The following is a 22,399-nucleotide window of genomic DNA, read 5'->3' as shown; positions in this document are numbered from 1 at the left end:
AGGAAGGTATGTACATCTTTATTTTTTTACTGCCGACACTATGGGGGACAACTTTTATGGTCTAGAGTTCTCCTTTAAGATGAAAATGAGCTGCGTCCTTAAGGGGTTAAGTGTGTTTGGAGGTATTCGAATGATAAAATTCTCACTTTGGATGTTCCATGATAACTTCAGTTACTAGATCTTTAGGTAGTTCAAATAATTCTGGGTCCTCGCCATCTGCCACCAGTACCAGAGGAAGAATCTCAAATTGCTCATATTTTGGTTTCCATCCAAGCTGTATACATAGCTAGAAAAACAATTTGCATTGGGTTATAAAGTATAGGAGCTTATTCAATCAGTGTTATCTGTTTTTAGTATTTCCATAACCTCCACCCGATTTATCCACCAAATATTTATATATTGGGTCAGTACTTCTGTAATCAGCTATCTCACCTAAAACTAGGTCTGTAACTATAAATTACAATATATGCGAGAAGCTTCTAATGCAGTATTTTAATCAATCTTTCTCAATACCAATGATAATAATAACTTAATAATTTAATGCTTATATGGGTTTAACTAGATTTAAAAAAAAAAGGAGGTTGCTTTTTTCACAGAAATAGCGCCATGCTTGAGCTGTGTCTGGTACTGCAGAATGTAAGCCTTTCCTTTCAAACCTGGAAAACCCTGTTTACCCCAACATGTATACAACTGTGATGTTTTCAGTATCAATAACCTATTTAAAATGATTCTTAAACTTAACTTCATTTAAACAATAACATGTCATAGTGTCATAGATCAATTGAGTGTGAGTGCTAGGGCCCCTCTGGCACCCATATACTTTCTATGAATCCATACACCACTTGCTCCGCTCTAGCAGTGCCTAGTTGAAATAAACAGGCATATCACTCCTCCATATTTGCTTTAGCGATCACTGTGCCACTATGACAAGTCAGAAGTTTGCAAGATATATATATAAATAGTCCAGGACAATAGCGATTTTATGGCAGACAGGAGGCTCGTATCAATTGCATATTCTTTCTTTAATATGCCCAATAGCAGAAAAACAAATGTATGTAAAATGGAAGAAAAAAGATGCAGGTCACCTAGCAACCTGACCGCACCCCTTCCAACATCTCCACCAATCCCTTCCAGGCTTGCTCCATAAAAGACAGTGTTGCCTCCGCCTCCTCCTCTTTCTTTCTGCTCAGTAGACAGATAAGTACCATTGTGCTAATTATACCTTAAGTTTATTCATTGTTCTCTATTTCTATATATTTTTCTCCTGGGGACATCTGGGGGTTTTCTCCCCACTCCCTTATTCCCATTACCTATTGTTTCTGTATTTCTCCTATTCTTTATTCTACTCTATATATATAATTATCTTCTGGGTGCTGGCGTACATACTGCATACGCCCGCACCTCCAGTTTTCTTTTACCTGGTCTCTTCGGAGCGCTACCCGCTTCACTGATTGTCCCCACGTCTCTTTCATATACTTCGGCTGCTTCCCACTCTCCGGCGAGTGGCCGCCATCTCCGGTGACTTCACCGTCTTCCCCAGTTGATTGCGCCGCCCCTCTTCTCCGCTGCCAGCGCGCGCTTCCACTTCTCAGGAGCGCGGCTGGTATCGCGAGATCTCGGGCGGACGAACGCCACGCCCCCCCCCCCCCCTAGAGTGCGGCGGTCGCGTCGGCACTTCTGTTCTCCCTTTTTTCCCCTGCTGCAGGTATATATATATGTGTGTATATTTCATTTATGTGTATATATTTATGCTTCTATGTTTATATGTGCTGAACTCTATTATCTATACCGTATAAAAAATGTATACTTATTCTATACATATATTTTTTGTCTCCACAGCCCCGTGTTTTTTACTGTAGTTTCCCTACGTTCACTAGGTACTATGACAGACGGGAAGCTAGATTTGACCATGGGGGAAGTCCCCAACGGCTCGCATGACCAGGATCGCATGTCCGCTGAGCAAATTCAGCAACTGGTCCACAGGTCGGTACATACCGCCCTTGCAGCCGCTCTGACAACGGTTAATGATACCATTACCCGATCTGTATCTATGGCCATATCGCAATCGCGCCAAGACGCGACTATCCTACCACCTTTAGTGCTGGCAGGTTCCTCAGAGCAGACTCACCCTTCTGGCTCATTGAGACCCGGGAAGTCGGCCCGGAAGAGTCACCATTGTACCGACGCAGCGGCCTCTGCTATGTTGCCAACCCCATTGGGAGGTGGCCAATCTCTTGCAACTGACCCTTTGCCTGAGGGCAGCAACCCGTTTACAGGCAAAAGACCCTCCGCCCGGGAGGAAGTTGATACTAACCGGGTTAAACGATCCGCTAAGCGGATTAAGCCTGATTCCTATGTGGATAGGTCGGATTCAGAGTCTGAAACTGTTTCGGATGATTCTGAACATTCCGTCTTTGATAGCGAGGAGGATGACGGCTGTGACGGGGATGAGGTTCAACCCTCTGGTTCCTCTCACACTGAAGACGTTTCCGTCAATGCCGTTTTGGACTCTCAGGGAGTCCCTTTCTTCGACCCGGAGGCTATCAAGCATCCGCGGTCAGGTGAATGGACACCGATTCCTCAGGTCGCTAAATACATCGAGGCATGGCTGAGGAAACCCCTGGACAGGGGTAACAGGAACAAGCTCAGGTCTGAGTGTCCCCGTCCTTCGGTCGCCAATAAAGTGGCGGTGACCCCAGAGCTCGACCCGATCTTAGTAAAATACCTGCTTAAATCTGGCAAAAACCCCAGTAAGGGGTTGGATAGGTTCTTCAAATCGGTGCAGGATAAACTGCTCGATTTATTAGGGCCGTTAACAAAGATCCTGAACATGGTGGAGCAGGCGGTGGCCGCGGGTACGCAAGCGGACAGGGAAGTATTGAGAGGTTGGGCTCTCAGAGCCACATGCCTGCTCGGTAATGCCAACACGGCCATGTCATCTGAGAGACGCCGCTCTGTCTTGATGAGATTGGACCCTCAGTTGACCCATCTTGCGATAGAGGAGCCAGGCCCATCTGCGGAGGGCCTTCTCTTCGGAGATTCGCTCATCAAGAACATTAACAAGTTCGTGGGTCTCTTTTCAAGCCTGGATAAGGCACAATCCTCTTTAAATAAATCCGCCAAGGCTGGAAGGGGTAGGGGTAGCCCTTCTGGCCGAGGATCCTATTTCAGACCCCACAATAGGGGTCCAGTACATTATGTACAAGAGAGGCCACAGGTACAGGCGGTCGCCGCCACACTTACCGCTACCCCTTTCTTTCCATCCAGAGGTCGGCCCTGGAGGGCTCGTGGAGGTTCTTGAGGTTTCCCTTGAGGAAGATCCACAGGTAGGCCGAAGCGACATTCCGTTAATGAATGTTCCTGTGGGGGGCAGACTGAGATATTTTTCCCACGCTTGGTCCCTGATTACATCAGACCCGTGGGTTCTGCAGACGGTGAGGGGATATGTTATAGAATTCGTAACACCCCCACTTCAAACACGTCGGCCAAGACGCATTGCTTTCTCAAACTCAGACAGAACCTTAATTTGCACGGAGATCACAGATCTCTATGCCAAAAACGCTATTCGTCCGGTGGCGATGGACGATCCTGGTTTCCTCAGCAACATTTTTCTTGTGAAGAAGAAGGATGGAGGATACAGACCGGTTATAAACCTAAAAGGCTTAAACGAGTGCGTTTTGTATCGCCATTTCAAAATGGAGGGCATTCACCTCCTGAGGGACCTGTTGCTCCCGAACGACTGGTTGGCGAAGATAGATTTGAAGGACGCGTACCTTACGGTACCGGTCCACCCTTCTTCCCGACACTTTCTCCAATTTCTGTGGGAAGGTCAGAAATGGGCGTTTACCTGCCTTCCGTTCGGGCTGTCATCGGCCCCATGGTGCTTCACCAAGCTCATGAGACCGGTGGTTTTGGCTTTAAGAAGCCGGGGTGTTTTACTGATCATATATCTAGATGATATATTGATTATGGCTAGGTCAGTGCATCAGACTCTGTTACATGTAGAGTGGACAATCACTCTTCTTACAGCGCTGGGGTTCCTGGTCAACGAAAAGAAGTCGGTGTTCAGACCAGCACAAATAATGGAGTTTCTGGGGTTTCAAGTGGATACCCGATCGGCAACTTTGAGCTTGCCGAACAAGAAACTTGTGGTGCTACGCAGGGAGATCAGATTGTTGCTCCGCAAACAATTGGTGTCTCTTCGGGCGGTGGCCCACATTGTGGGCCTACTGTCCTCCTCAGTTCAAGCGATTTTTCCGGCGCCCCTACATTACAGGGCGCTGCAGAGACTGAAGATCAGTCACTTGGCGGGTGGCCTGACGTACGCAGATCAGGTTCCATTGTCGCAAGAAGCTCGCGAGGAACTGTTGTGGTGGCTCCGACACGTCCAGGACTGGAATGGAAGAACGATCTTCAACTCCAAACCGGACATTATCTTGGAGTCGGACGCCAGCATGAGCGGGTGGGGTGCCCGGTGCGGGTCCTCGGCCACAGGGGGCAAATGGTCTCCAGCAGAATCTCAGTTGCACATCAACTGCTTGGAACTACTCGCGGGTTCATTTGCTCTCAAAAGCTTTGTGTTTCACAGGACGGATTGTTGCGTATTGTTACGCATGGACAGCATCACAGCGGTGCAGTACGTCAACCGTTTAGGGGGCACGAAATCCCAGAGGTTGACGGACATTGCGAAGGAACTCTGGCTGTTTTGCCTGGGGAGGAATATAGTTCTTCAAGCAGAGTATCTGGCAGGAGTGTCCAACTCTGTGGCGGATTGGAACTCCAGACATTTGGTGGATGGCAGCAATTGGACACTGCATCTCACAGTATTTCGTGCCCTCCGGGAGTTATGGGGTCCTTTGAGTCTGGATTTATTTGCGTCCCGACTCAATTGCCGGGTCCCCAGGTTCTTCAGTTGGAGGACAGACCCGGAGGCGCTGGCGACGGATGCGTTCAGACAGGTTTGGCCTCAGGACACGCTGTATGCGTTTCCGCCGTTTGCCATGATACCCAGAGTATTATGGCAGGCGGAAGCACAGAGGGCGACGTTGGTGTTGATCACCCCATGGTGGCCGACCCAATCGTGGTTTCCTCAGATATTGGGGATGACCATAGATTGTCCGAGGATTTGTCCCCTGTTCCCCGAATTGCTTCGCAATCCGACAGGGGAATTGCATCCACTGGTATTGTCGGGTCAGTTGCCTTTAGTGGCCTGGCTGATTTCGGGTCGCCAGGAGTTGATAGACGATTATCACGGTCAACTAGAGACCTCATGTGCGAGGCTTGGGCTCCGGGTACCAGATCGGCTTACCGATCGGCCTGGGGATTATGGGTTCATTGGTGCTCACAACAGCAAATGGATCCCGTTCAAGCCCCTGTGTACGGAGTGTTAAATTTTTTGTCGGAAGCGTTCGACGCTGGGAAGGCTTATAGAACAATTAATGTCTATAGGTCTGCGATATCAGCACAATATGTCCCAATGGACGGTGTGCCGGTGGGGCAACACCCATTGGTTTGCCGTCTTCTGAAGGGAATTAGGTTTAAACGTCCTCCGACTCCACGTTATTTAGCCACGTGGGATGTGTCGATGGTGCTTCGAATGTTTTCCTCTTGGGAGGATAACGGTTCGTTGTCACTCAAGCTATTGTCATACAAAATGACTATGCTGTTGTGCCTGATGTCTATTAAGCATGTTTCTGATGTACGCGCTTTAGACGTATCCAGGAGGCAGTTTACCCCTCATGGGGTGAATTTTTCTATTTCTAGGCGTACTAAGACGAATTTGCGCACTGTGTTCTATCTGCTGTTTCCTTCTCACCCCAAACTATGTGTAGTGCGGTGTTTGAAGGAATATGAGAGCAGAACGGAATCATTTCGTTCTCCGCGATTCTCTCAGTTGTTGATCTCATTTTGTGCACCATATTTTCCGGTTTCTTCCCCGACTCTGGCACGTTGGGTGAAACTGACGATGGCTATGGCAGGTGTGGATGTGTCTCTATTCCGGGCGCATTCTACCAGGGGGGCCATGGCTACTAAAGTAGCTCAGGCAGGAGGTTCTTTGTCTGATATTTTGAAAGCGGCGGATTGGTCTTCAGAGGAGACTTTCCGCAATTATTATTTTAGACCTGAATCTCATATCGCTATGTCGGTACTGTAATGTTTGCCGTGTTTATTCTACTATTTCTTGCTTTGAACTTGCAATTGATACGAGCCTCCTGTCTGCCATAAAATTTAGGATTTTCCTAGTATAATGACGGAAAATATAGATTTTATAAAGACAGGAGGCGAGTATCATCCCACCCGATGTTTTGTACCCTCCCTGTTATGGTGTGTGTTTTTTCTTTTCTAGGATACTGAGAGGATTGTCTGCCGGACCTGCGCGATGTGGGTCATCAACTTCAGTTTATTCGGTTGAATTATCCGATGTTCGTTTGGAGATCGCGGTCAAGTTGGAGCGCAGGATGTGCAGTTGTGTCTTCACCGTTCGGAGACGACTTCGGTCCTCGGCTTCGTTTTGAATGTTGGTTACTGTCCGTGGTTTTCGGCATCAAGAAAGAGGAGGAGGCGGAGGCAACACTGTCTTTTATGGAGCAAGCCCGGAAGGGATTGGTGGAGATGTTGGAAGGGGTGCGGTCAGGTTGCTAGGTGACCTGCATCTTTTTTCTTCCATTTTACATACATTTGTTTTTCTGCTATTGGGCATATTAAAGAAAGAATATGCAATTGATACTCGCCTCCTGTCTTTATAAAATCTATATTTTCCGTCATTATACTAGGAAAATCCTAAATTAGAGTGGCACAGTGTGTAATTGGATCTCAGCCAGGTAGGAAATAAGTGGGTGCTCAGCCAGCCCGAGCCTTAACCATAGGCAATCCAGATCCAAAGAACCAAAAATAATGCAAAAAGCAGCACTCCAGTGATCCAGAATGAAAAGTGATATTTATTTACCCATCCATAAGGTGCAACGTTTCAACCCTCTCAATGGGGTTTTTTTTAAGCTTGAAAAAAACCCCATTGAGAGGGTTGAAATGTTGCACCTTATGGATGGGTGAATAAATATCATTTATATTCTGGATCACTGGAGTGCAGCTTCTTGTCTTATTTTTGGTTCTTAACTATATATATATATATATATATATATATATATATATATGTGACCACCCCACACTGAAGCTCAGAGTAATCCATCTATGCTCTGCCACCCAGGCTGAAACCCAAGCATCTCTACAGCCTAATGTTTAGGTTTGTTTACCCCAGAGAAGAGAGCCAGGTTTTAGTGTCTGAGTACCGTGATGTTCACCCCTTCCCCCTAGATCATCAGGAAGGACATACCATAAAGGATTACTGTCATTTTAAGAAACGTTCAACATGTTGCCCAGACATGTCAAAAGTCTTGCATTGTGCATTGTGTATCACTCCTAAGATATACTATGATCATGAACTACTCCCCACCTGTCAATCAAATCTGACCTTTTCCCAATAGATGCTAATACACTGAAATGATCTGCCACTGAATTCATTAGCTTATAACTCACAATTGTAGCAGGTTTAAGGAGTGAGGCACGATGTGATCAAAACATGTCTGACATATCTGAGCAACATCTCAAAAGGTTTTTAAAATGGCAGTAAGGCTTTAAAGGGGTACTCCGCCCCTAGACATCTTATCTGCTTTCCAAGGATAGAGGATAAGATGTCTGATCGCGGGGTCCTACCGCTGGGGACCCCCGCGATCTCTCTTGCAGCCCCCCAGTCATCTGCAGCACGGAGCCGAAGTTTGCTCCCTGCCTGATGACTCATGATACAGGGCCTGGCGGTTCGTGATGTCACGGCCCTGCCCCTCGTGACGTCACACCCCACCCCCTTGATGCAAGTCTATGCGAGGGGGCGTGATGGCGGCCATGCCCCCTGCCATAGACTTGCATTAAGGCGGCGGGGGCGTGACATCAAGAGGGGGCGGGGCCATGACATCACAAACTGCCGGTCCCTGTATTGTGAGTCATAGTGAGTCAGGGGATAAGATGTCTAGGGGTGGAGTACCCGTTTAAGGTTTAATTATTTACAGTGATACATTTTATTTTCCATTTCATGTTGCCTTGCCATTCTAACCACTTGCTACAAGTATCTATATTTCACCATATTCTGTATATGTTGCTTGATAGAATTCACTAATCTAATGACAACAATTAGTTACTGTTAAATTAATAAGAATTAATAAGTTGTCCGCTAACCACATGAATCTATTTGTTTAATTTTGCAGTTGCCTAATAAAGAATAAATATGACAACAACAATAATGTATTTCACATACCTCTGTAAACTCTACACTGGCAGGATCCCCAATGGTTGACCCATCTGGCATTTCATACCCTGCATATCGAATCAGCTGACTGTTCCAGACTCTGAAATCATGTTTCCCATCAGTACGCTGAGGAAAAATGGTAATCGCAGACCTGAAAGAAAGTAATATATGCAATGAAAACAAAAAAATTATTCCTTTTAATTTCAGTAAAAATTGTGTTTATGATCTGTTTTTGAAAATATTCTCAAGAAATCATTGTCTTCTGACATATGCAGGTTGGCAGATGTAAGAATTTTATCATAGATCAAGACGTTGGCTCTCTGGCAGCATAATATGATATTTTTCCAAAAGCTTCTTGTTGGTTCAGTGGCTGTACAGGAAATAGTGTTTTGCATTGATTTCTTGGTACACCCTGCACTCAAGAGAAGGGTGATAGAGAAAACTAGGGATACACAGCGACTTTGGTCACAGGAGATGACGATGGCAATGTGACATTGCATCTAATAATTCTCAATGTTGTCGTGATGCAACTTGCAATATGATGCAGCTGTAACCTGTATAATTTGATTAGGAAAAATAAAAAGTTTTTGTCATATACCGTATTTTTATATGATACCTTATATTGCCGCCATTCGTGGAATACTTTATATGACGACAGATGAGCTGGAACATTTCCTGAGCTGTCTTGCAGTACCGGGCATCAAACACCTTGTGAATAAATTAATTTAACACATATTAATAACTAAAAAGTAAGGTTCCACCATGACATCACATATTTGGAGCTAGAATTCAAAAACGATTTATGGCCATATAACTATTATGCTAATAGTTCTATTTAGAATGTCTTTACACATTTAGGTGTTTAAATGCAGTTTTTGAGTCCAAAGCCAAGATTGGATGTAAAAAGGGAAACTATATTATGCATGTTCTAAATGTGAAAAAATAACCATATGAAGAGAAACAATTTCTATGTAGCAGACAGAAAAAACATATATCTTGCAGTTGTCCTCACAGTGCTTCAATGTAACAGAATTTCTCATACAATTTTATTATGTATAAAAGGGAATTTGCCATGGTGACCCATGCAGATGTCTATGTGCAGAAGAGAGGACCTGTTACCATGGATCCAGTGTCATTTGTAACCAGTGTTACTACTGTATTGCCAGCAGTTGGCACCCACCAGCGTACATTTTGCCATCAGGTTCTGGCTTTCTACTCTGTGGCTACAGTTCCTATTCTGGCCAATTCAGACCTCTAATGTGTTTATGGACTTCTAATGTGTTCTACATCTATCCTTTCCTGGCACTACCTATTTAAAGTTGCTTTGCCCACTGTTTTCCTGAGCAATAGTGTGGCTTTGCCATAATAAAAAGTGTTTTGTTTCTGATCTGCTATCCTGTGAATGTCTTGTGCATGTTTACGGGATCCTGCCTCTGTCTGACCTTTGTCTAGTATGCTGGCGCTGGCACCCTGGACCGGTGCCACTTGCAACAATTCATCTGCCAGGGCATGATTCTGAACCTGTGCCACCTGCTACAACTCATTTACCTGAATCTGACTCGGCTGTCAGGCTGACAGCCTGCTACTCACACCTGCACCAGTCCCCCCTCTGCCTGTTTCTCACTTCCAGACACTGGGATCTTCTGGCCTGCCTGGCCAGTCACTTCCTAAACCGAGACCACCCTAAGAAGCCATCTGGTACCCTCAAGCAACAGAAGTCCAACTCATGCATCCTGGAGCGGGATAAAACTCCACTCCCAGGTCTGGCCTGGTTGGCAGCAGCCCACACCTATAAGGCATTACATTTACATTTCATTTGAATTTTCCCTGTGATATTAAAGAGATGACTGATGACAAGTGAGCTCTACAGAACAAGTATCAGACTATTGTAAGGTAAGTATGAAAAATGGAGATTTTTTTTCTATGATAGAGATAGGGATATGGTAAAAAATAAAAAAAAACTTTACTCAAATAATTTTTTTAAATTAATTTAGATTATTGTATTATAACATGAACCCTACAAAGACTGTAAAAGCATACAACACATGCTAAAAATACTTAAGATCTATTTACTTGCAAATTATTCCACTGGATCCGTCCTATGCACCTGGGGGCATTTCTCCATGCCTGTTTAGCTGCGAATACTAACTCATCATACGTTAGGTGGTAGGTTCCAGTAAGTTCAATATCTTTGCTGACTGTTTCCAGTCTATTCAGGTAGTTTTCTATTTGAGGCCTAAAACAAATGAAGAGAAATAAACAGTTAACTATGAGGCCAAGGAACTTTAAGTTACAACTCAGCTAAGACCTTTTAAGCAATATACATATAATGCACTAAAGTATATATAACAATAACTTACTCTTTGAAAGAATTGTAATATTGATTAATAAACTCTACTGCTTGAGGTAATAGAACATCTTTTGGTACTGGCTTATCCCTTGGACCTCTCTCATAGCACTTAGCGTTCATTATTGATCCATGGCAAACAGTTGACTGGCAGCCGAGGTTCTGTAAACCAAATTATGATATATCACATTATCATCAGTATCATAATATTGCAGAAGATACAGAATAACATGACAATTCTTAAGAAATTCTTCAAGGGGTATTTCAGTGTAAAAAAATCATATGTTGCAGGGGAGCTGGTAAAATAAAAATACTAAACTTGCGTATCCCAGTCCCCCACAGACTTACGGTCTCCAGCTGCCCATCCAATCTTCTTGTGTCCGAGATGAGGTGTTAAAGGGTACCTCTCATCAAAAAAACTTTGGATATATTATAGATTAATGTATGCAGAATTGCATGTTATTAAAAAATATGCTTCTTTCTATTTAATTTACCACTTTGAAGAAATTACCACTAGGGGTTTCCCTACCAGTCCTGGCAGCAAGCATTTCAGACTCATGCTGGAGTCCTAAACACTACGAGCTGCCAGTCTGCTTTGTTCACAAAGGAGAACACTCAGAGCTGCCAGCCTGCTTTGTTTACAGCATGTTTGGCTGTGAACAAAGCAGGCTGGCAGCTCTGAGTGTTTAGGACTCCAGCATGTGTCAGAAATGCTTGCTGACAGGACTGATCGGGAAAAATACAATAGAAAAAAGCATATTTTTCATTAACATGCTATTGGAAAGTTATTCAACATTCATTAATCTAAAATATATCAAAAGTTTATTTGATGAGAGGTACCCTTTAAAGCAGGAACTACCTGCTCAGTCAATTACTGGCCAAGATTGGACACCGCTGCTACCTGTGATTAGCTAAGCAGGCAGGGACATCTCCTCTTGAACCAGAAGGAGCTGCAATGAGAGTTGTGGAAGACCAAGGTAGGTATCTCTTTTTTTGTACCAGCCACCCAAAAGCATTTAACAATTTTTTTTAAAGACATACATTTTGGTCTGATACAGTAACATGAGGTAGGCCATGTTAGGCCTTTTTTACACTATATTTCTAGAACCCTTTTGCCGTGTGGTCGATTCTCCTTCAGTGCCACCACAAAGAAAATTAAGCATCACACAATTTTTATTAAAATATACAGGCTCTCTGCATAATCCCTAACTGTTAAAAGGGTCTCACATTAGCTGATCACAAAGTATCCATCTGTAGGACCCCCATCTGTTTATCTGTAATCTTTAGGTTGACAAGGCAGTAAGGCCTTCCAATCGGAATTCTGCTGCATTAAGCTTAACATCTTTTAATAGAAAGAGGTGAAAGATATTTACCTATCCCAAGCGCCCTGATGTTTTTCACTGAGAATGAAGGTGGACTAGATTTGGTATAGGATAACATACCTGGTTTGCATTGAGATGTAATGTGTCTTGCCACGTCTTTCCATTCTCATAGTTTCTTAGCTTGAAAAATTTGGGACAAACCGCTTTTCTGCATGAAGATCCATGATTTTCCTGAGCACTCTTCTGAAATAAGCAAATATGTTATCAGAGGGCGGACAAATAACAGTGTAATAGCCCCCCTGTTGTTACACAGTTCTAGTTTCCAAATCAGGGGAGAGTTATAATAATGTCACATAAACTTTATACTGGTTAAACTGATAAGGTGTAAAAAGGGTGGATCAGGATGTCGTTTGTTTTTATTATGGCCTTTGCCTCTTTAAAACCTTAGGTGGTGGAAATGCGAAGATGTTGACTCTTGATAAATGCGTGGTTCTGCTATTTAAGTCATTAATTAAAGGGGTACTCCGGTGGAAATTTTTCTTTTTTAGATCTTTATAAGTCAACTGGTGCCAGAAAGTTAAACAGATTTGTAAATTACGAAGAAAGCAGGTAGATGCCAGCCATTAAGAAACTTCACCTTTATTAGAACCACGTAAAATCATCAACATGGAGAGACTTCAATAAGACAAACATTTAAAATTCCAGGAATCAGCGCAAAGCATGACGCCTTTCAGGTCATGTGACCTGTCATCAGACACATGCCCAATCCTTTTTTCCTCAAAAAACAAACATGTAAGAACAGTTAGTCTGTTTCCAGATACACTGGAGACAGCTCCCTGGCAGATCATGCCATCTTTTCTATAACCTGCTAAAAAGCATATAATACATATGACCAGCCATGCATTATATGACACTGTTACTGTCATGGTCAGTGGTCTGGGTGTTTAGACCCCCACCAATAGTTATAGCCAAAAGAAGCGCTTCTCCTTCAGCTTGCTGCTCTCCATGTTTCGCTGCAGGAGATGGACTCCATAGATTTTCTATGAAGCCGTCTCTCAGAGCGAGACAGTGATCATAGCAAGACAAAGAGAGAAGCATTCAGACGAGAGCTTTAATATTTAGCGTGGATCTGAACACTCAGACTCAAATGACAGGAACACTTTGATGGTGTGGATTTTTTGCCTCCACATGAACCTTTCATCCAGTCCTGTATAAAGTAGCAAATAGTAACCTTCTCTAACATCTAAGGACAGTACCAATATTCATCCTGGAAATGTTTCTTGCATGAAAAGGTTGCAGAAAAATGTATCTAACTGTCATTTAAAAGAAAAGGTTTGACTTTCACAGAGACATTTTAGGTGGTCGAGATCTAAGTGCTGAGACTGTTACTGACTAGGAGAACATCGGGCAGTCGTGCACTTTGTGATGTCCCAGTACAGAACATGGTCCTGTACTACCCTTAGGCCCTGTCAGGTTGAGTCCCTCAGTGACCTGGGGGCTCCCGTGCATGGTCTCCCCCTGTTGTTCCATAATGTTGTGTATATCACTTTAATGCCTAGACAGTCTCTTAATGTATAGATAGAGCAGAGGACCTGTGGGAGGTCTCAAGGACCTGTGAAATTGTCACATGTTATAGTTACATAGTTAGTACGGTCGAAAAAAGACATATGTCCATCAAGTTCAACCAGGGAATTAAGGGGTAGGGGTATGTTGTCATATGATTTGTTGTCACATGTTCTCCCAGAGAGCACCAGCTTAACCTATGACCCGCAGCTTGACCAATGGCTTTTAATCCAGCCCCCCACTATATAAAGGGGCGGCCATTGCAATTCACTCTTTTTACCATCGGTCTATACTGAGATCAGCAACCACCAGAGATCTCAGTGCAAGTGATTAGCATCTGGAAGACCCCAAAACCTACAGTCATTCCAGTAAGTCTCAAGTCTATGTCTGCCATCACTGAAACTAGTCAAATCCTGCATATAGTCAAGTGAAGTCCAATCTCAAGTCAAGTTAATTACAAGTATATTGGTCTAGCAAGCTGCGAGGTCTTTCTCGGTCCTGGCCACCTCTCTGGGAAATCTGGCCTTAGCTGTGAAGATAATTCCATCTTTCATATACTCAGTAAAGCCTCCGTTTGACCATAACTGGTTGTGGACTCTCATTTAACTACTAGCAACTGGGATAGCGGAGAAGCCGGGCATGTGGTGTTCCGGAACCATAAAAACCACACTGGCGTCACGAACACTAGGGGTTAACAACATTTGCCCCCGGGGGTTAATACTATCCAACCCCACCACCCACAGCTCTACACCCATGGTCCCGCCATACACCCGTGGGTCACCACAACTTCACTTACCGGCTTACAGCAATCTCCATTCTGCAGCACCATAGAATTATAATGTGGTTGCAGGACAAAGATTGCTAGGAGCCAGGGAAAAGAGCAAGCTTCTGTGTGATTCTGACTGCTCTTCTCCTGATGAAGAGAGAGAGCAGGCAGAAGCGCATCTGACAAGTCTCTGTAATATGTGAAAAGATTTTTTTTTAAGCAAAGTGCCCAGGATGTATGATAAAATAAAAAAAAACTCTACTTACCTCCCTCCTTCCAGACAGTCTCGCACGCACTTCACGGAGCGGCAGACAGCACATCACATTGCCAGTCAGCCAATCAATGACTAAGGAGGCAACACCGCTTTGGCCAGTGATTGGCTGATAAGCAATCTGACTTCTGAAGCTCTGGCAAGTGCAATGTGGTGGACACCAGGCCCCGATAATGAAGGCTAACAATAGGTAAAGTCTTTTGCTGTATAACCCTTTTAAATGGAATTGTTCATTGATTTCATGCTACCAGCATGAAACACTGGCAGGCTTCCCTAGACCAGCTATCTATAATTCACTGTGAACAGCTGTACCATTTTGTGAACAGCTGTACCATTTTTTTAATCTTCAGCTGGGAATGGGCTTTGAGTCATTGTGGTGGTCCCTGACCCAAAGTAACAGATCTCTCCCTATTTGCTTATAGGGGGAGGTCTGTCAATCAGGAAGGATGGGGCGCCCGAGCTACAGAAAATACCTTACTGTGGCTGTGCGAGTAGCCAGTGTGAAAACTGGAATATTTGTAGAAAAAAAAAACATAAAAAAATGTGTAAAACATGTTGATGTAAAAACTGTTATGTTATGCGCTCCGGCCGCACACGCTGGCCGTGAGCGCATGGTCCCATTACCTGCTGCTGCCGGCGGGGCTGGGACTCTCATCGCGGGACGCGCCCGCATGCGAGCCCCAGTCCGTCACTCACCTGGTGCTTCTCCTGCCCCAGCCTCTGCCTCACTGCTCCAGCGCCCATGTCCCTGTCCCCTAGGGCGTGTGCGCATGCCGGAGCTTTAGGATTTAAAGGGCCAGTGCGCTAATTAGTGTGATTCACCTGTGGCTCATTTATATATACTTCCTCCCTCCTCCCTCCCCTGTCGGATCTTTGTTGCCTTGGGCCTGAGAGAAAGCATTCCTGTTTCTGATGTGCCGTGTATCTGATCCTTCACTTTGTGACCCCACCTTGCTCCTCTGCCGCCTGCCTATTGACCTGCTGCTACGTCCTGACTACGCAACCATGCCACCTGCCCTGACCTGTTATCCAGACAACGAGTTGCCTTATCCCTCCTGTACCTTGCATCTCCTCAGCTGCCTGTGTGGTCGAGCCGTGCCAGGGGTAGCGACCTGGGTGCCGCCTGCCGCAGAAAGTCCATCCCACCTTGCGGCGTGCTCTGGTGAAAACCAGCGGCACAATTAAAACCTAATTAAAATGATATCTTAGTTTCTGATGATACATTATATTTCAGTTATTATTTGAAATGCAAATACCAATATTATATTGCTTTGCATACTGTATATACCTTTTATATTATTTTATAGACAGAATGCATCAGTACCACCAAGTATAACAAGTATCTCATACAACACTGGTGCATCATTTTTTACTTACCTCTATTCCTGATTTAATTTCGGCCATATCACTGTTCGTGCCATTGGATTTGACATCCTCTTGCTTCAAGGAACTTAAAAAAATAAAATGATCCTGTGAGGTTAAGTCAAATGTTCTATTTTACCTGTGATGATATTTACATATGATATAAGCTTCCCCTTTGTTGTTTCCAAGGCACAGGGGACAACATTTGACTTTTTAATGCATTGTTCCAGGCTGAATAAACTGGTGATATAACTAATATTTTCTCTAAAAATTCGAAAATTAAATTAAAATGTAATAAAATTCAATGGGTGATTTTGTAGTACAGGGTTCTCCTCAGCGAGATCCACTCTTTGCAGTGGCTTTCTGCAGCCTGGCTAATAGCATGGGGATCCCCTTCTATGAATTTCCCATGCTTCAATAGGCCAACCCCTTTAGTAAACACCAGATCTTCTTTAATGTGACTTTAGACATAGAGGTGGATCCAGTTGACTTAAGTGATCTGGCAAGTTCACAGTATAATATCCAGGGTCTGAGACTGTTCTTGTCTGACCATTTGTCCACCACCAAATATATGTCTTGCCAGGAGTAACTAGAAACTGCTCATCTCTCCAGATACATGGACAAAACATTAAATAGAGCTGAACATACATGGTAATTAAATGATCAGGACTGATGTTAACTGTTAGCTGTGAGTTATCATACTGTACCTATCTGTTGTGTATTGTTCTGGGAAAATATCTTGATCAGTAAAAAACAAATAAGCCTCAGCATCATCAGCCTTCCTCCGTTATGTAAATTATAACATTATATACATATATACACATTAATAAAACATTTATGAGGAAAAACATTTTGTACAACATAATTCCTAAGCACATATGAGCGGATTTACATGCAACTTTCTCTTCCTATATTTGGGTCTGACATATGGATCCTGTAATCCTTGGATCCCCATGTATCCTTCTCTATATATGTATGTGTCTATTATGATCATGGACCCTCTAATCTTTGGATCTCCATGTCTCTTTCTCCATCCATACAGTATATACATGTGCCTGCCTTAATAATGGATCCTGTAATCCTTGGATCTGCATATATCTTCCTCCATATATGTATGTGTCTATCATGACCATGGCCCCTATAATTCTGGGATCTCCCTGTATCCTTCTCTATCTATGCATATGTATGCCATGGCTATGTACCCTATAATCCTTGGATCTACATATATTTTTTTATCTGTTTATATGTCTACTATGGTTATGTGAAGTCTCAGTTTAATAAAAATTTTTATAAAAACAATTAAAATCAGCCATGATTATGTATGCATATGATGGCAATCTTTCTCAGTTTATTTAATTCCCTATAGATTCCCTTTTGGGAATCCAAAAATAACCCTTGTTTCCCATATACTACTTAACTTGTTAAAATTCCATATACTTTATTAGGTTCTACACACAAATAGTGTGTAGAACCTAATAAGGTATATGGAATTTTAACAAGTTAAGTAGTATATGGGAAACAAGGGTTATTTTTGGATTCCCAAAAGGGAATCTATAGGGAATTAAATAAACAAATGCTACCCTCCAAATACTGGTCTGTACCAGTTATGGTGAATCTTTCTCAGTTGCCATCATAGTGAAGCCTCTTTTAGAAGACCACCCAAACTTGATTTGAAAAGTGGTCTTCAAGAGGGTCAATGGTCGTTATACATAATTTATGGTGGAGTTAAATCACATAAAATCTGGTCTGGATAAAAAGATTGGGGTCTTCTCCAAAAGGTAGCATTTGGGGAAAATTCCACCCTCCTCTTATTCTGTATTTATTCATTAGCTAAATGTGATGGACATTTGTCTTTTTCCAATGATACTAACTATGTAACTAAACTGATCCATTTTTCCTACATATGTCCATATAGCAGCCTCTAGGAGCATCCTACTTTCACACAGACACGTGAGTGTTACTGAGTATAATACAGTGCTGTTTAAGTCTTCTCGGTAATACATAAAAATGTAAACTGAAAAATGTCTTAATCTCTGAGCTATTCATCTATAAACGTTATCAGTTTCTATTTAAGAAATCGTAAAAGGAGGATTCCTATGAGATTTCCTGTACCTCCCTTGAATGCAGTTTCACAAGTAAACTCCTCTATTTTTAAGTCATAATTTGAGATACATACAATGACTGATATTCTGTGACATATATTTATCATTTAGGTTATTATTCAGTTTATGAAACATTTTTACAGCAGTAAAACTCTTATGACACAATCAAACTTAGAAGTGACCACAAGGCTAGAACTTAGTGGTGGCATTAAGTTATCTGCATATTGCATAAAAATAACAGCATAACCTTGGCTTAGGCATGTCTTCCATGTTTCTCAATGGGAATAAAGGGATCTCCAACCATTGCAAAAAAAGTCCAGCCATGTTATCACTTGTTAGATCAAGTTTAAGTTATTTCCCCTCAGGGAGAAAGTAAAATTGAGCTTGACCCAATATCACTGTGGAGCCCTAGCCTACCTAGTCATGAGAATAATGAATGACAAGCCATACACAGGCACCTCTCTAACAAATTAAGGGATGATACCCTTAAAGAGTACCTTTCATCAAATTTTTTTTGATATGTTAGAGCTGATTGTATAAAGAACAACTTTGTAATTGGATTTAATAAAAAAAAAAAAATTGCTTCCTTTTATGTGTATTTTCATTTAAAAAATGTGGCCACTAGGGGTCTCCCTAGGAGTCCCTGGACACAAGCTTTTAAATTGATTTCGGACTCACGCCATCAACATGACAAGCCCAGCGCAGCTCCCCGCTTGTCAATCAGCGGGAGCGCTGTGCTCACACACATACCCCGCAGGGCTCTGTACACTGAGGACAAGCAGGGCTCTGTACACTGAGGACAAGCTGGGCTCTGTACACTGAGGACAAGCAGGGCTCTGTACACTGAGAACAAGCAGGGCTCTGTACACTGAGGACAAGCAGGGCTCTGTGCACTGAGTACAAGCAGGGCTCTGTGCACAGAGGACAAGCAGGGCTCTGTGCACTGAGGACAAGCAGGGCTCTGTGCACTGAGGACAAGCAGGGCTCTGTGCACTGAGGACAAGCAGGGCTCTGTGCACTGAGGACAAGCAGGGCCTTGTACACTGAGGACAAGCAGGGCTCTGTACACTGAGGACAAGCAGGGCTCTGTACACTGAGAACAAGCAGGGCTCTGTACACTGAGGACAAGCAGGGCTCTGTGCACTGAGGACAAGCAGGGCTCTGTACACTGAGAACAAGCAGGGCTCTGTACACTGAGGACAAGCAGGGCTCTGTGCACTGAGTACAAGCAGGGCTCTGTGCACAGAGGACAAGCAGGGCTCTGTGCACTGAGGACAAGCAGGGCTCTGTGCACTGAGGACAAGCAGGGCTCTGTGCACTGAGGACAAGCAGGGCTCTGTGCACTGAGGACAAGCAGGGCCTTGTACACTGAGGACAAGCAGGGCTCTGTACACTGAGGACAAGCAGGGCTCTGTACACTGAGAACAAGCAGGGCTCTGTACACTGAGGACAAGCAGGGCTCTGTGCACTGAGGACAAGCAGGGCTCTGTGTACTGAGGACAAGCAGGGCTCTGTACACTGAGGACAATCAGGGCTCTGTAAACTGAGGGCAAGCAGGGCTCTGTGCACTCAGGACAAGCAGGGCTCTGTACACTGAAGACAAGCAGGGCTCTGTGCACTGAGGACATGCAGGGCTCTGTGCACTGAGGACAAGCAGGGCCCTGTACACTGAGGACAAGCAGGGCTCTGTACACCGAGAACAAACAGGGCTCTGTACACTGAGGACAAGCAGGGCTCTGTGCACTGAGGAAAAGCAGGGCTCTGTACACTGAGGACAAGCAGGGCTCTGTAAACTGAGGACAAGTAGCGCTCTGTGCACTCAGGACAAGCAGAGCTTTGTACATTGAGAACAAGCAGGGCTCTGTATACTGAGAACAAACAGGGCTCTGTACACTGAGGACAAGCAGGGCTCTGTGCACTGAGGACAAGCAGGGCTCTGTGCACTGAGGACAAGCAGGGCTCTGAACACTGAGGACAAGCAGGGCTCTGTGCACTGAGGACAAGCAGGGCTCTGTACACTGAGGAAAAACAGGGCTCTGTACACTGAGGAAAAGCTGGGCTCTGTACACTGAGGACAATCTGGGCTCTGTACACTGAGGACAAACAGGGCTCTGTACAATGAGGACAAGCAGGGCTCTGTACACTGAGGACAAGCAGGGCTCTGTACACTGAGAACAAACAGGGCTCTGCACACTGAGGACAAGCAGGGCTCTGTGCACTGAGGACAAGCAGGGCTCTGTACACTGAGGACAAGCAGGGCTCTGTAAACTGAGGACAAGTAGGGCTCTGTGCACTCAGGACAAGCAGGGCTTTGTACACTGAGAACAAGCAGGGCTCTGCACACTGAGAACAAACAGGGCTCTGTACACTGAGGACAAGCAGGGCTTTGGACACTGAGAACAAGCAGGGCTCTGTATACTGAGAACAAACAGGGCTCTGTACACTGAGGACAAGCAGGGCTCTGTGCACTGAGGACAAGCAGGGCTCTGTACACTGAGGACAAGCAGGGCTCTGTACACTGAGGACAAGCTGGGCTCTGTACACTGAGGACAAACAGGGCTCTGTACACTGAGGAAAAGCTGGGCTCTGTACACTGAGGACAAGCTGGGCTCTGTACACTGAGGACAAACATGGCTCTGTACAATGAGGACAAGCAGGGCTCTGTACACTGAGGACAAGCAGGGCTCTGTACACTGAGAACAAACAGGGCTCTGCACACTGAGGACAAGCAGGGCTCTGTACACTGAGGACAAGCAGGGCTCTGTAAACTGAGGACAAGCAGGGCTCTGTGCACTCAGGACAAGCAGGGCTTTGTACACTGAGAACAAGCAGGGCTCTGTACACTGAGAACAAACAGGGCTCTGTACACTGAGGACAAGCAGGGCTCTGTGCGCTGAGGACAAGCAGGGCTCCGGACACTGAGGACAAGCAGGGCTCTGTACACTGAGGACAAGCTGGGCTCTGTACACTGAGGACAAGCAGGGCTCTGTACACTGAGAACAAGAAGGGCTCTGTACACTGAGGACAAGCAGGGCTCTGTAAACTGAGGACAAGCAGGGCTCTGTAAATTGAGGACAAGCAGGGCTCTGTGCACTCAGGACAAGCAGGGCTCTGTACACTGAGGACAAGCAGGGCTCTGTGCACTGAGGACATGCAGGGCTCTGTGCACTGAGGACAAGCAGGGCCCTGTACACTGAGGACAAGCAGGGCTCTGTACACTGAGAACAAACAGGGCTCTGTACACTGAGGACAAGCAGGGCTCTGTGCACTGAGGACAAGCAGGGCTCTGTACACTGATGACAAGCAGGGCTCTGTAAACTGAAGACAAGTAGGGCTCTGTGCACTCAGGACAAGCAGGGCTTTGTACACTGAGAACAAGCAGGGCTCTGTACATTGAGAACAAACAGGGCTCTGTACACTGAGGACAAGCAGGGCTCTGTGCACTGAGGACAAGCAGGGCTCTGTACACTGAGGACAAGCACGGCTCTGTGCACTGAGGACAAGCAGGGCTCTGTACACTGAGGACAAACAGGGCTCTGTACACTGAGGAAAAGCTGGGCTCTGTACACTGAGGACAAGCTGGGCTCTGTACACTGAGGACAAACAGGGCTCTGTACAATGAGGACAAGCAGGGCTCTGTACACTGAGGACAAGCAGGGCTCTGTACACTGAGAACAAACAGGGCTCTGTACACTGAGGACAAGCAAGGCTCTGTGCACTGAGGACAAGCAGGGCTCTGTACACTGAGGACAAGCAGGGCTCTGTAAACTGAGGACAAGTAGGGCTCTGTGCGCTCAGGACAAGCAGGGCTTTGTACACTGAGAACAAGCAGGGCTCTGTACACTGAGAACAAACAGGGCTCTGTACACTGAGGACAAGCAGGGCTCTGTGCACTGAGGACAAGCAGGGCTCTGTACACTGAGGACAAGCAGGGCTCTGTACACTGAGGACAAGCAGGGCTCTGTACACTAGTGTTGCTCGCGAATATTCGCAATACGAATTTTATTCGCGAATTCGCGAATATTCGCGAATATAGCGCTTTATATTCGTAATTACGAATATTTGCATTTTTTTTCCCCCAGTACACATCACAGTGATCACCCCTCTCTGCTTCCAGCTTGTGTGGTGTAAAGAAGGCTCTAATACTACTGTGTGAGACTGGTGTGTGAATTTTCGCATATGCGAAAATTAGCATATGCTACTTTTCGCATATGCGGATATTTGCTTATGTTAATTTTGTATATGCTAATTTTCGCATATGTTATTTTCGCATACACGAATGTTCGCATATGCGAAAATAAAACGAGAATGTTACGAATATGCGAATATTCGCGAATGTATGACGAATATTCGTCCATATATTTGCGAAT

The 22,399-nt window shown here is 44.7% G+C and overlaps 1 protein-coding gene across 4 annotated transcripts in view; it reads right to left on the bottom strand.

Moving 5' to 3' along the window:
- Nucleotides 1-22,399, bottom strand: part of NOS2 (nitric oxide synthase 2) — a 75,756-nt gene that overhangs the window by 37,510 nt on the left and 15,847 nt on the right. For 3 of the 4 annotated variants that reach the window (XM_056558479.1, XM_056558480.1, XM_056558481.1), the window contains 7 exons: nt 15,943-16,015; nt 12,086-12,208; nt 10,657-10,805; nt 10,370-10,532; nt 8,913-9,004; nt 8,306-8,447; nt 147-286 (listed from right to left, as the gene is read on the bottom strand). In XM_056558479.1, coding sequence (XP_056414454.1) covers nt 147-286; nt 8,306-8,447; nt 8,913-9,004; nt 10,370-10,532; nt 10,657-10,805; nt 12,086-12,208; nt 15,943-16,015 — 882 coding nt within the window. The remainder of the gene's footprint in view (nt 1-146; nt 287-8,305; nt 8,448-8,912; nt 9,005-10,369; nt 10,533-10,656; nt 10,806-12,085; nt 12,209-15,942; nt 16,016-22,399) is intronic. The other variant, XM_056558482.1, reaches the window with a different exon arrangement.

The sequence above is a fragment of the Hyla sarda genome, chromosome 2 (genome assembly GCF_029499605.1).
Source record: "Hyla sarda isolate aHylSar1 chromosome 2, aHylSar1.hap1, whole genome shotgun sequence".
NCBI classification, from domain to species: domain Eukaryota; kingdom Metazoa; phylum Chordata; class Amphibia; order Anura; family Hylidae; genus Hyla; species Hyla sarda.
This window is presented reverse-complemented; position numbering and strand designations above follow the sequence as displayed.